Source organism: Talpa europaea (assembly GCF_964194135.1).
Source record: "Talpa europaea genome assembly, chromosome: 13".
Taxonomy (NCBI): Eukaryota; Metazoa; Chordata; class Mammalia; order Eulipotyphla; family Talpidae; genus Talpa; species Talpa europaea.
This window is the reverse complement of record NC_140080.1, coordinates 67,863,577-67,878,046: the sequence shown is the minus strand read 5'-3', so window position 1 is coordinate 67,878,046 and position 14,470 is coordinate 67,863,577. Positions and strand designations below refer to the sequence as shown.

Genomic DNA, 14,470 nt, shown 5'->3' with positions numbered 1-14,470 from the left:
CACCCCAGATCCGACATTAAAAAAAAAACCTTTTCATAGGCCTACAATTTTCTGTTATTTGTTAAATTTTTTTTTAAAAGATTTATTTTTATAGAAGAACCAGGGTACAGGCCAGATGTGCGGGAGGGCAAGAGGATTCACCCCAGAGAGAGTGGGGAACAGAATGGGCAGACCTACTGAAATACACTGCTGAGGGGAGCAGCGGGCGAGACAAGAGTTCTGCCCCACCATGTGGGTATCTCGGTTGCTGGCGGGAATCGAACTGGCACTACAGAGGCTGTGGACAGCTTCACATTGCTGTGCTCAACCGCCTGCACCACCAGGGAGGCCCATGTTATTTGTTAAATTTAAGCACCATTGGAACTACAAAGTAAACAGAAAATTAATCAGAGTAGGTAAAGTAATTTCCCCATATCTGTGGAGATTTCTTCTTTGTTAACCAAAATTTTCACTATTCTTTCTTGTTATTGGTACTAAATGAAAATATACATTAATTTTCCTGGCAGTCCAATTTTGACTGATAAATGTTAATTGCTAGAAGGAAAGTTGGTTTTGTGTTGTACCAAGACTAGTCCATGTCATTTATTTGCCAATTTTGCCACTTTTAATGATACATTATAATATTTCTGAGAATGTAAACGATACATTTGCTGTATTTTCAGTGATTAAGATGAAGCAAAGTATATAAGATTTGGTAATTAGCATAAATAACTAGGAATGGAGTATCTTTTTGGTAAAACTGGTTAGTAAATTAAACATGGTTAAATCAGATTATGGCAACGTTTAAGTTCAAATAAAGTTAGAATAGTTATGTAAAATGCTTAGTGTGGTGCAAGATTGATTTGACATTTTAAGAATCATATACTTTTATATATTTATATATAAAATATACATCTTTGTGTATATATATGTAAGATATATAGACATCTTTGTATTTGACTGTAAGTTTTAAAATTCCACTTAAAGAGGGTTTGAGTACTCTTACTCAAGGAATCAAATTATAAATTAGGATTTCTCAACCACACCACTATTGATATTTTGAGCAAAATTATTCTTTGTTGTGGGAGGCTGTCGTATTCTGTTCATTGTAGAATAGTTTGAATCATTCCTGACCTCTTTGCCTCTATACCACTAGTGCCCCCCTCACCATCCTTAGTTAAGGCGGCCAAAAGTATCTCCAAATATTGCCAATAACTTGAGAGTCAAGATCATTCTCAGTTGAGATGTTTGGAAATGATATCATTTATGAAAAGGAACTAAAGACAACATGAGTAGTGACAGGGGCACAAAACTTTAGTTTTAAAATCTATTTATGTAGGTGATCTTAATTCATAGGTAAGTAAGTTGTTGAGATCATTGTGTTGGTTTGGATAGAAGTCAATCTTATGTTTGCAAATATATTGTATTCCCATGTATGAATATGTGTGTCTGGCTTAAAATGCATATTCATATTAAATATTTATCAAAAAATATATCCATATATATTGTAAAGCACATATGAAAAACACTTGTTTACTGCTAGAAATTATCTTTCATACCTTTGACTAATATTGATTGAAATTTTGTCTATTGTAAACTGGTTCTATTGAAGAATTTTAACTTTTATATATTGTTAATTTTAGCTACTACTCCATGGTTTGAATCTTATAGAGAGACATTTCTTCAGTCGATGCCAGCATCAGATCATGAATTTCTGAACCACTATTTAGCGTGTATCCTTTGTTCTCTTAAATATTTTGGAAGTTGTTAATCTCACTGATAGTTATATAAAGGTAAAATTGTTGAGAGAGTTAGAGAATAGAATTATTATTTATTGATGATGCTTCAAATTTTTGTTACTACTGTTATTTTTTTTTTTTTTTTTTGTGGGACCTTCGGCGGCAGCTGGGGAACGAACTGGCACTGTAGAGGCTGCGGGCAGCCTCGCAGCCCAGCGCTCAACTGATGCGCCACCAGGGGAGGCCCACTACTGTTATTCTTTTCTTTTGATAGCATCCTAGACTCAGAACTGGTACAATTAAATTAATTTTGGTTATAACATATGAATATTTAGGACTGGCTTATTCTTTTTCTTTATCCTCCAGCCTGAGTATTTATGTTTAAAAAGGTTTTAAGGCATTTTAGAAAGAGAAAATCTAAACTGTCAGTGTTGTTAGTTCCGACTGCCTCAAAATTAATTGCTTATGCAAAAGCACATATTTTTAAAAGTTTTCAATTTTTAAGATGTTCTTTATTTATTTTGACAATTATGGCTTTTCAACTATCTTAATGAGTTTACAGAGTAAAGTTAAGAGGGTAGAGGTTGAAACTACACTGAGATAGAATGGAGAGACCAAGATTCAGCAGAATTGTTCATTATGTTGATAGTTGTACAATTTTGGTATTATCCATTTTAATTTTCATGGGTTTCCTTATTGTATATATAAACGACCTAAAGTGTCAAAAAAAAAACTTTAAGATTTAGAACTCTGATTTATTTTGAAGAAATTATTTTGTGCTTCCAGTAGAAACTTATGAAACCAAATTTTTTTTAACTTAGAAACTATCTTTTTAAAGTTTAATAGAATAGTATTTATCATTGACTGATAAATGATAATTACCTTAATGCTATTTATAAGGCATGTTGGTAGCATCATCTAGTGAAGCTGAACCTATGGAACAGTTTTCAAAGTTGTCACATGAACAGCATCGAATTCAGCACAACAGTGACTGTTCCTACCCCAAGTGGTTTATACCAAACACACTTAAATATTATGTACTTTTACATGATGTAAGTGCAGGAGATGAACAGAGGTAAGTTTTATTTTCTTAAGTAAGACTTTTTTCTATTACATGGCATAACATTAATTTGGGCATGGCTTATTTAAATTTTAGGTGTATTTTTCATCTAAGGAAGTAAAAGTTAATAAAACTTTAATTATGCTTTATATTCCAGAGTTATATGACAGCTAAGTAATTTTATGTTAGATTTCATATGCTTGCCCAGACTTTCCTTTTAATATGTGTCTTTATTGCTACCATCTTTGTACAGGAATGTGTGCTATTTCATGCCTATAGGTCTTAACTGTTACTTTATATAAAATTATTTCTCATTTTACTTTTTCCTTTCTCCAGTTTTCCTCTAACTCTTCTTTTCCTGATTGTTTGTAGGTACTTCTTTCTTTACTCTTTGCTTGTCACTGTATATTTTTAGACTTGATGTTTTTCACACTCAAAAACATCCTACACCTTTTTTATGTTCCCTTTTACATTTGTTATTAGTGATTTGCAATAGTCCTTTTATCATTCAGTTAAATAAATAAACTTGAAAAATTAACATTAAAAGCAATTTCACCTTTTTGACTGTAGAGTTTATTTTTACTTTTTGGTTGAAGATAGTGATCAAATTAATCTTTTGTTTCAAACTATTACTCTGCTATCTCAATGCCATTTAGGATATGTAGCAAAATAATCATTTCTTGACTGTGTTCTGAGCACAAACCTTGTTCTGAGCTTGCTTTTAATAAAATTCGCTCTGTAAAACCAAAGAATTACTGTGAGAATTAAGATGATTTTTTTCAATCATCACCTGTTGGATAAAGTATATTATATAAATAGAACCAATTTGAACTGGCTCTTAAAATTAGCTTTTAACAGTTGAATATGGTTTAAATCTACTATGGTGAAAGGTTATAACTGAGATAATTTAAATATTACTGAATAATTGCTAATTTAAATTCAAAATGATAGAATATTTTCCAGGGTTTTTGTTTTTTCTGTCAGATAGTTAAGAAATACCTTTTCAACTAGATTTTGCCCTCTCTACCAAAATTTCATTTTCCGTCAGCATGTACTGTTTGTTTCTTAAGTTGTCTTATTTGAAATTTCTTGTCTCCCACTTACTGTTAACTTGATAGTTAAAGTATGGAAATCAAAATGCTTTTTGTTGCATCTGAGATGTAATTCATGGAACCAGCTATTACAAATTTTGAAAGAAAAATGTGTAGATTTAATGTAATAAATACCTTGACTGTGTTTCTTTTCCTTTTCTTTTACTATGTCTTTCTGTAGACAGCTAAGGGAAGGATAAACTTTGGCAGCAAAAGATGTTTGCAGTTTGTTGGTACATATACTATTCTGCTTTACTACTTATATTTTTGATAAATGTTCTCTAAAATTGAATTTAATTCATAATTCTCAAAGACTAGTTAGCATTGTTGGAGAGAAAGCCTTCCTCATCTACAAATTGGAAGCTGCTCTTTGGAAATTCATAATGCACATTAGCAGTTGATAGGCTTGGAAATAGTCTACTACAAAGAAATTAGTTCCCCTAACTATAGACCAGAAGTCTCTCTTTGAATAACGTATAGGAATATCTTGTTGCAAAATTTTATTCCATGGAACATACTTTGGTAATTACTTTAAAGGGATATCTGAGCTAGCCAGGTTTCAGTTAGGACCATGGTCTTTTGTTTTAATTTAAAATTTTTTCTATTTCTTAATTTTCTGTTCTACCTTTTGTTGGGATTATTTTTGCATTATTTTAATATCCACTGTTGCCTGAACTACTTCATTTATAAACTTCAATTATAAACTTCTTTCCCTTTTTTATTTTAGAGCTGAATCAATTTATGAAGAAATGAAACAGAAATATGGAACTCAGGGTTGCTATTTACTTAAAATTAATTCTCGAACTTCTAATCGAGCATCTGATGAACAGATACCAGATCCTTGGAGTCAGTATCTGCAGAAAAATAGTATTCAAAACCAGGTATATGTAAAATAAATGAAGCAAATCATAAAAACTCTATTTCAATTTTATGACATAGTGGTATCACTGTAGAATTTTTTTATGTCTTGGTTTAACTAGTAGGATTATTAATATTTAGTAAAACTGATTAGTTTTGATCTTTCAACATGGGGGCTCTTAAGTCAGTGGTTCAAAAGTTGTTTTTAACTAACTGCAGCAATCCCTATATGTTCTCTTTTCACATATATCAGTGTTAACTGATCTTTTTCTTAAAAGGTAGAAAGTGAATTTACACATTAAGAATTGAATTAGATTGGTTAGACATGTAAAGAATAGAATTTTTGACTTGTATATTTATTTCATTATCAATGCTTACAGTCAATTCTTTATTATCCACATGCTCTGGGGTTGCCTTCCTTCATTTCCAACATGCTGCTCTTATGGCCACCTTTTGGAGCTCATACTTTTTAGGTGGGTGGGCTTTTTTCCCTAACTTTCCTCTGATTTCCTTTACTTCTGAATTATCAGGAAGCGTTTCTTCCTTATCTTTATTAATCTAGAGTTCTAGATTAGTGTTAATAGTTGTCTGTTGGCTGAAGTGGGTGGGTGCCAGGTTTCATTGTGTCAACTTTTAAGATTGAATTGTATGCCACTTGGTAGTAGTTAAATACCATGTTCCTATGGTTAGTTCAGAAAATCAATACTTGACTGTTTTTTGTTTACTAAGAGGATTTCTCACATAAATGGAAAATATATTTTGTACAATTATGTATTCTTTATATGATATTACTTTTAAAATGTTATATTGGATGTTCTAATGTAAATATTGTTTGATCTGTTTGTCTTATTTTTCTGTTTTATATATGGAATGTTTCATTCCAATGCAGTGCTGTACTGCTATTCTACTTGGATTTATAGTGTGATGATTGCCAACCTTATTTAAGATAATTTGGGGAGAAGTGAGGAAAAAAGTACCAGTTGGGTGTGAAGGAGCTTTACTTTCAGGGTCTTTCAGGGCTATATGCAGAATAGGAATTATATTGGAAATAATGGTTAAATTGCCTTTAAACTTAATGAGTCACTTCATCTAGACACAGTATTCACTGTCTTCTCAAATAACATGTGCTATGTCTAAACAAGTTGAGGAGCAACCAAATACTTTCTACCTTTTTTTGTTCTCACTAGTCCTGTGGCAACCATATCAGTTTTCCATTAAGATACCTTTTAAAATACAAAAGGATGACTCTCATTTCCTTTTTTAATATTTTTCCAGGGTAAATATACCTAGTTTTTATGGCTTTTTTTCCCCACTTTGTTAAATGTGGTTTCAGAGTGTTTTTTATTCTGATCAGTTTCCTGTTAAGTTCTAAATTATGTGAAAGCATGGTACTCACAATTACTGCCTTATATCTACTAGTCTCATGGAGCGGTCTGGTTATTTTTAGTTTTATGCATTCCTTTATTAGTTGAGAAACCAATGCCTTTGTACAAATAAACATTGTATTGGTTGTTTTTCGAAAATCCCTTGATTATTTAGAGTGTATTATAGCCAGCTAACAATTGTGTCCATGACCCAGGAATTTCCTTCCATAACACAGGTCCTTTTTCCCTCCTGCCTTACCTATTTTAGTAGTTCATCTTTCTTGTCATTATTCCTTAAGATGACAGATACAGGGCCTCCCCATGGTGCAGCGGGCTGAGCACAGTACTGTGAAGCTGTCTGCAGCCTCTGCAGTGCAGGTTTGATTCCCAGCTGGCCAGGGAGATTCCCACATAGCATGGCAGACCTCTCCTGTCGCACCTGCTGCTCCCCTCAGCAGTGTGTTTCAGTAGATTTGCCTGTTCTGCTGCCCACTGTCTCTTGTGAATCCTCTCACCCTCCCACGCCTCTGGCCTGTACCCCAGATCTTGTATAAAAATAAATAAATCTTTTTAAAAAAAAAAAAAGGAAAAAGATAGACCGATACACACATGCACACACACGTGTATTCATGCAAGTGTCTAAATATGTATCACTTAAACAGGTTAAACTGAGATAGAGATAATTGAATTTTGGAAGAATTAGAGTAGTATATAGAATGTAAAAGGGAATTTGAAAATATACTAGGTTTGGAATGGAATGATAGGATAGAATAGAATAGGTGAAGGCAATGAAGAATTGGAAGACTAGACTGTATGAGTCTTGCATAGCAAATAAATGAGGCTTACAAGGTTAGTCAGCAGAGTAGCCATACTTAATGGATTTGGTGATAACTTAAACATGACTAGATATAACTGCTAATGCTTTGTTATTTTATCTTGATAGGAATCATATGAAGATGGTCCTTGTACTATAACCTCAAATAAGAATTCTGACTGTAACTTGCTTTCATTGGATGGATTAGATAACGAAGTCAAAGGTCTTGATCTATTTTCTCTAAATTGCACTTGAAAATTATGCATGGCTGTCAAAGCATGATAATCTTTATAGACAAAAGATGGGAGGAATTTCCATAATAAAAAGAATAATGAGCATATTAACTTTTCTCCTGAAGATTTTATTATTTTGAGTTTGCATATTTTGACATTTAAAAATTTGTTTTAATAATTTGTCAGATTTCTTTTTTAAAATTGATGTGGCAAGCAAAAGAAGATAGGATGTACAGCATTAATTATTTCCAAAATTTATGACTTTAAGAACTTTATTTTTTGTTTTTATATTACATTTTTGATAGTGGTAGCTCTAGAACTATTTGGTTATAATTTTCCTGTTGCGTAGTTGTGCTATTTAAAAATAATTCATTTATTACTTAAAAACTGTACTCTTTATTTACATGAATTTTGAATTTCCATTATGTTTAGCAAATAGAAATAAAGCTATATTGGGCCTCCTTGGTGGCGCAGCAGTTGAGTGGTGGGTTGCGAAGCTGCCCGCAGCCTCTGCAGCGCCAGTTTGATACCCGGCTGCTCCCCAGCCACCGGAGGAGGGTCCCACATGGCGCGCAGACTTCTCCTGCTGCCCACTGCTCCCCTTAGCAGTGTACCTTGGTCCTTCTGCGTGCTCTGCTGCCTGCTTTGCTGCCTACTCTGGCTCTGGTGAATTCTCTCACCCTCCTGCGCTTCTGACTATACCCAGTGCTTGTATAAATAAATAAATTTTTAAAATAAATAAATAAATAAACCAAAAAAAAGAAATAAAACTATATTATCTTGAGGGGAAAAGATGAATGTTACTGTATTTTAGACTTCTAAAAAATAGGAGAAGATAGAGTTCCAGCTATTTTTTTTTAGCAGTATGGTAGTAATATCACAGTTTTCTGTTGCATTCTGAGAGTAAAAAAAGTCTTTTTTTCAGTAGATGGATTACCAAATAACTTCAGAGCTCATCCACTTCAATTGGACCCATCTAGTGACCCTTCCAACAGCATTGATGGCCCCGATTATATGAAATCTGCTTCGTCATTCCATGAAACAAAGAAAGCAAATATAGGTGTTATTCATGGTGCATGTTTAACACTTACTGATCATGATAGAATTCGACAGTTTATACAAGAGTTCACGTTTCGGGGCCTTTTGCCACATATAGAGAAAACAATTCGGCAATTAAATGATCAGGTAAGACTTAGATTTTTGAATTAGTATTTTAAAAATTTTATCAACTAGTAAACAAGAACATAGTATAAATTATTTAAAGTATTTGAATTTTTTTGGTTTGTTTTCAGAAGCTATTAGAATTTATTGACATTACTATCTGTTGAAATAAATCCTAAACGAGTCTTACTTGTTTTCATGAGGAATTTTGCCAGCATATTGCGTAGTTTTCTATTAATGTTGTTAAAATGAACATTTCCTCACTTTTAAAGTCTTTTATTTAGAATTTCTCTTTTGTAAGCTAAAGAAGAATATTAAATTCTCATTTTTTCAATGTTCTTTTCTTAGCTAATATCAAGAAAAGGTTTGAGTCGATCTCTCTTTTCTGCAACTAAAAAATGGTTTAGTGGCAGTAAAGTTCCGGAAAAGAGCATTAATGAGCTGAAAAATACATCTGGATTGCTGTAAGTAAAATACTGTTTTTGTTTTTCCTCTATTTAACCCTGAATAGTTTGTATGATTGCAAAAAATGATTATCTTTTTAGTTTCTTATTTTCGTAGAGATCAAATCTGAAATTCATAAGAACAGTAACTATAAATTATACTGAATTTGAAATGCTACCTTTAAGTAATTGGACATCTAAATATAAACAACAAAAGTGGGAAAGTCACTTTAATTTGGGTCTGAGTCCTTATTTGTAAAAAGATACAAAGTATTCATTAAAAATTCCTCTTAAAATATTGTGATCTAGTGATCTAAGACATGGCATATATTTAGAAAATTTTGTTTAATCTAAATTCTTGTGTTAAGGGGGAAAATGAAATTTATTTTGAATTTTTATCTGTTTTCCTGCTTATAACACCTGGGATTAATTATTTATTTCATAATTTCACCAAGTCAAAAACGCTACTTGTTATTGAGATGTTCTCACTCCATATAGAACTTTGAATGATATATATGAGAATATTGGTTGTCAAATATCTTTGAGAAATGACAGTTTGTCTTTGGAGGTAGAATTCTTTATAAATCAGGCTCAATTTTCCTCATGTTCTGGGCAGTTGAGCAACTTGTTAGACATATTAATATATGTAATAACTTAAGAATCATACATTATAAATTGTTGTCTTAATTTATTTTGTATTGACAGGTATCCACCAGAAGCACCAGAGCTTCAAATCAGGAAAATGGCTGACTTATGTTTTTTGGTACAGCATTATGATTTGGCTTATAATTGCTATCATACTGCAAAGAAGGATTTTCTTAATGATCAAGCAATGCTTTATGCAGCTGGTGCCTTGGTTGGTATTATATAGTAATTTTTTAATTTCTGCCACCATAAATGATTTTGAAATTTCTCTTTATGAAATGGCAAACAAAATACCTAGGGATAAACTTATACTCATAGCACATGCAGTTGTTCATAGTTTATGCGGGCACTATGATAGTTGGTGAGGATAAAGAGGTATTCCTAATCAGTTACTTGAAGTTCATACTGTCCTGGAACTTAGTCTGTTAGGTTAAAGGTTTAAATCACATCCCAATTTTTAGACAATTTTTCCAGCAATTTTTTTCTGTTTTTAAAAATGTTTTGCAGAGAATTGCATTTATTGATCCTGAAAATGGATTGGCATTAGCATTTTTTCCCTAATTTCTTACTGTTTCATTTATTTCTTTTTAAAGTTTTATTAAAACTTAATCTACATGAAAGCATAAGTATAAACATAAAAAAAATGAAACCTGTATTTCTAATACACAGCAGTGCTAAAGGATTAGCGTTGCTTTGTATCATATGACTTATATATGAAGTTATAGACATTGACAATGAATTAAGTTTTAAAAATGGAATGAAAAGGCCTGAAAATTGACTATAATTTAGATCTAAAAAATGGTCATTGTGCCTCTTTATGATGTATTAGAGTGTGTAAATAGTTGAAAATATATATAATGCAAGCTCCTGTGACCTCTGCTTTTATATGTTGATGCCAATAATTAGAAAGAGATTTATTTTGCTTCTCTCTTTGTGGTCCTAGCTTTGTTTTAGCTCTCTACTCATTCCAGGATAAGGAAGGTGGTAGCAGAAATCTTAAGTGAGCCTCACTTGATAGTTCTATGTCCCCTAACTTTTAAGTATTTTTACTGGGTCTTTTTGAAATCTTATTTAAATATTGACTGATTTTGGAATTTGACTAGAAAACTTGAAAACATAGCATATGGTTATTTTTTTTTAAGTCTATGAAATTTATACCTATGCATGCGTAGAAAACTCCAGCAAATTTCATTCCAATTTTTAGAGTTAAATGCTGAACTACAAGAGTATTTCTCTTTTTGAAATAGTACAATAAGTGTCTTTTCCTCTAGGAAATGGCAGCAGTGTCAGCTTTTCTACAGCCAGGAGCACCTAGGCCATACCCTGCACATTATATGGATACAGCAATCCAGACATACAGGGATATCTGCAAGTAGGTGACTAGAATTTTTATAATCTATCCATATAGAGGTAAATTTGATATATTGTTATTAGATAATAAATGGTAACTTGATGTTATTTGACGTTCACGCTGTAAACTTAAATAAGCGCCCAAATTGAATTAATATAGTCAGACTTGATGACGTGATTTTTTTTTTTTAAATTGTTATATCCTTTATTATTATTTTTTTTGCCCAAGAACTGGGGTGTAGGCCAGAGGTACAGGGGTGTAAGGATTCACCAGAGACAGTGGGGAGCAGAACAGATGAATCTACTGAATTACTGCCAAGGGGAGCAGTGGGCGAGACAGGAGAGGCCTGCTGAGCCATATGTTGGGTTAACTTCCTGGCCAGGGATCGAACTCCGGTCTTAGTGGTGATAATGCTGAGACTTAATCCCTAGGCCACCAGGGAGGCCCTGTCTGCATATTTGGTTACGCAGTTTGTTACCTGTTATGTTGAGATTATAATACTGGTTTTATATTTGTACAGTGGAGACATCTCTAAGCATAACTACTGTTCAGCAGGTGTGAACATTTTGAACTTGCCTTGTTAAATCAGAAAAACACAAAGTCAACTAAATAGCTCAGGAAAAAAATAGTGGGTTCTTTTGGAATTCTATAGGAGTTAGAACTCATATCCTGTAAGGAGTCTGTTGACAGCCCAAAAGTATTCAGAGGAGGTTAAATGTGATATTTGAGAAATGAATTTTGAAAGAAAAAGCAGTTGGGATAATAGCCATGAAGACATTTCAGGAATAGTGATTGACAGGAATAATGATTTGGTTTTTTAAAAATATTTATTTATGCATACCAGAACTGGGGTACAAGCCAGAGGTGTGGGGGTGAGAGGATTCACCAGAGACAGAGTGGGATTCACCAGAACAAGCGGTTTGACTGAAAAACACTGCTGAGGGGAACAGCGGATGAGGCAGGAGAGGTCTCCTGCACCATGTGGGTAGCTCCCTGGCTGGGGATTGAACTCATGTTACTTCTTAACTCTTGTGCCACCAGAGAGGCCCTAGGAATAACAATTTGGTTGCAGCATTATTGGTGAAAGGAAATAGAGCTCTGGCTCTGCTAGAGGGTTTGTGTGTGCAAAAGGTATTGGGTGGTAAATTTAGGAAATTTAGTTTGAGAGAAATCAATATAAAGGGCCTTAACCTTCATTTATTCTTATCATTAAGATGTAGTTAAAATTTTTATAGTAGTAAATGGGGAGTTACTGAGTATTTTGAGTAGAACCTAAACACAATAAAAGCTATTTTTTGAAAAGATGAATCTGACTTTTCTGTGTGGAATGGATGGGTTAGAAGACAGGCAGTTTTGTCTCCTGTATTGTTTTAGTTGAAGTAATAGTTGTAATAACTGTGTTTACAGCACATTAATGTCAGTAATTAACACGAGTGCTCAGCATTTGCCTCTAGGCCAAAGTAATTTACATACTCATTTAATTTTTACAACAAACATGAAATGGTGGGTACTATTTTTATCTCCATTTTACAGCTGAGGATACTGAAATTTCACATTTACCTGAGGATACACAGCTAATTAATGGTGGAACCAGTATCAAATCCACCTCTTGTACTTTATTCTAGAATGTATTTGGAGAGTTTTTAGCAGGAGAAAGCCTATACTGTATCTACTTCACTGAAAGAGGAACCACTGAAGGAGACTGAGAAGGAGAGATTTTGAAAAGGCAGAAGAATTATAGCGAGCTGTCAGAAGCAGAGTAGTAACGGAGTTTCAAGAAGTTTGAATATTTTTTCTTTGAAAAGATATTTTTTGTCTTCATGAAGCACAAAGCTTTTGGAGAGATGCACATGGAATACTGTAAAAGAAAAGAGAGAATACTCAAAGACCCAGATAGCCCAATAAGCCTTGGCGATCCAGTTTTGTCCTGTCCACACAGACAATGTGCTTTTTCTGTATGTACACTTACGAGTTTACTTTGTAGTCTTCACTTTAAGTTGGAAAGATCATCAGTTTAATAGATATTTTGCATTAACTGTACACATTAATTTAAAGAAGCTCCCTAATCTCTGAAGTTTTAAAATATAAATCTTGAAGTATAGGAAATAAATTTTAATTGGTTTTGTAATACCATCTCCACTACTAACTGTTGAGATCTATTTATTATAAAACTTCCTTAAATTTCTTTTATTGACCCTTAATTTTCATTAAGCCAGTTATTTTTTTTTTATTTTTTTTTTAATAGAGGCATTTTTTTTTATTTGTTTGTTTGTTTGTTTGCTTGTTTATACATGCACTGGGTACAGTCAGAAGCGCGGGAGGGTGAGAGAATTCACCAGAGCCAGAGCGGGGAGCAGAACAGGCAGAAGGACCGAAGTACACTGCTGAGGGGAGCAGCGGGCGGCAGGAGAGGTCCGCATGCCATGCGGGACCCTCCTCCTGTGGCCGGGGAGCAACCGGGGGATCGAACCGGCACAGCAGAGGCCACGGGCAGCCTCGCAACCCAGCGCTCAAACGCTGCGCTGCCGGGGAGGCCTTAAGCCAGTTATTTTTTTTTACCCATTCCCATCATCATTTATTTCCCCTTGAGCCTTCTTCCCCCCCCCCCCCCCTTTAACCTCAGAAGCCTGACTTTGTTTGTATCTACCAGTTTGTTTTCTTTGTTAAGGTTTCTCACTTGCACACTTTTTTAAAAAAAAAAAAAAGATTTATTTATTCATGCATGCAAGAACCAGGGTACAGGCCAGATGTGGGGGAGGATGAGAGGATTCACCAGAGACAGAGTGGGAAACAGAACAGGCAGACTGAGGGGAACAGCAGGCAAGACAGGAGAGGTCTGCCGCACCATGTGGGATTCTCGCCAGCTGGCCAGGATCAAACCTGAGCTGCAGAGGCTGCGGACAGCTTCACAGTGTGGCGCTCAACTGTCTGTGCCGCCAGGGGAGGCCCTGTATCTACCAGTTTTTGTTGAGTATTTTGTTCTGTTAAATCAGCTCCTAAGTAAACATCTAATATTTGGCTTTGTCATTTTGGCTTGCTTTACTACACATAATTTCCTCCAACTCCTTTTTAAGGCAAATGGTATCATTTTGTCTTTCTTTATAAACAATGTTCTGCATCTTCTTGATCCAGTCCTCTCTTAGTGGGCACTTAGGTTGTTTACATGTCCTAAAGCAAACAATGCTACAATAAACATTGTAGAGCATATGATTTTTGAGTTGATAGTTTAAGGTTCTTCAAAGAGATGCCCAAGAGGTGGTTGCTGACTCATACAAAGTTTCTGTTTTTAGTCTTGTTTTTTTTTTTTAAAGATTTATTTATTTATACAAGCACTGGGTACAGCCAAAAGCACGGGAGGGTGAGAATTCACCAGAGCCAGTGCGGGGAACAGAACAGGCAGACTGACGAAATACACTGACGAAATACACTGCCGAGGGGAGCAGCAGGAGCGGCAGGAGAGGTCTGCGTGCCATGTGGGACCCGCGCTGGTGGCCGGGGATCGAACCAGCGCTGCAGAGCCTGTGGGCAGCTTTGCAGCCCAGCACTCAACCGCTGCGCCACCAGGGGAGGCCCTGTTTTTAGTTTTTTAAAAATAAAACCAGATTGCTTTCCAAAATGGCTGCACCGGTTTACCTTCCCACCAGCAATATAATAAAGTTTCTCTTTCTCTGCATCCTCTCCAGCATTTTGACTAGAGTCCTTTTAATGTGTGCCATTCTGACAGGTGTGAGA

The 14,470-nt window shown here is 34.4% G+C and overlaps 1 protein-coding gene across 3 annotated transcripts in view; it reads left to right on the top strand.

Annotated features, from left to right (window-relative positions):
• The window catches only part of TRAPPC8 (trafficking protein particle complex subunit 8), a gene marked incomplete at both ends in the record, with an annotated part of 67,488 nt that overhangs the window by 18,084 nt on the left and 34,934 nt on the right, over nt 1-14,470 (top strand). The window contains 8 exons of one of the 3 annotated variants that reach the window (XM_084252431.1): nt 1,623-1,712; nt 2,619-2,793; nt 4,597-4,750; nt 7,035-7,128; nt 8,067-8,323; nt 8,648-8,763; nt 9,448-9,598; nt 10,659-10,759. In XM_084252431.1, the coding sequence (XP_084108557.1) occupies nt 1,623-1,712; nt 2,619-2,793; nt 4,597-4,750; nt 7,035-7,128; nt 8,067-8,323; nt 8,648-8,763; nt 9,448-9,598; nt 10,659-10,759 (1,138 nt within the window). Of the gene's footprint in view, nt 1-1,622; nt 1,713-2,618; nt 2,794-4,596; nt 4,751-7,034; nt 7,139-8,063; nt 8,324-8,647; nt 8,764-9,447; nt 9,599-10,658; nt 10,760-14,470 lie in introns of all 3 variants that reach the window. The other 2 variants (XM_084252430.1, XM_084252432.1) reach the window with 2 other exon arrangements.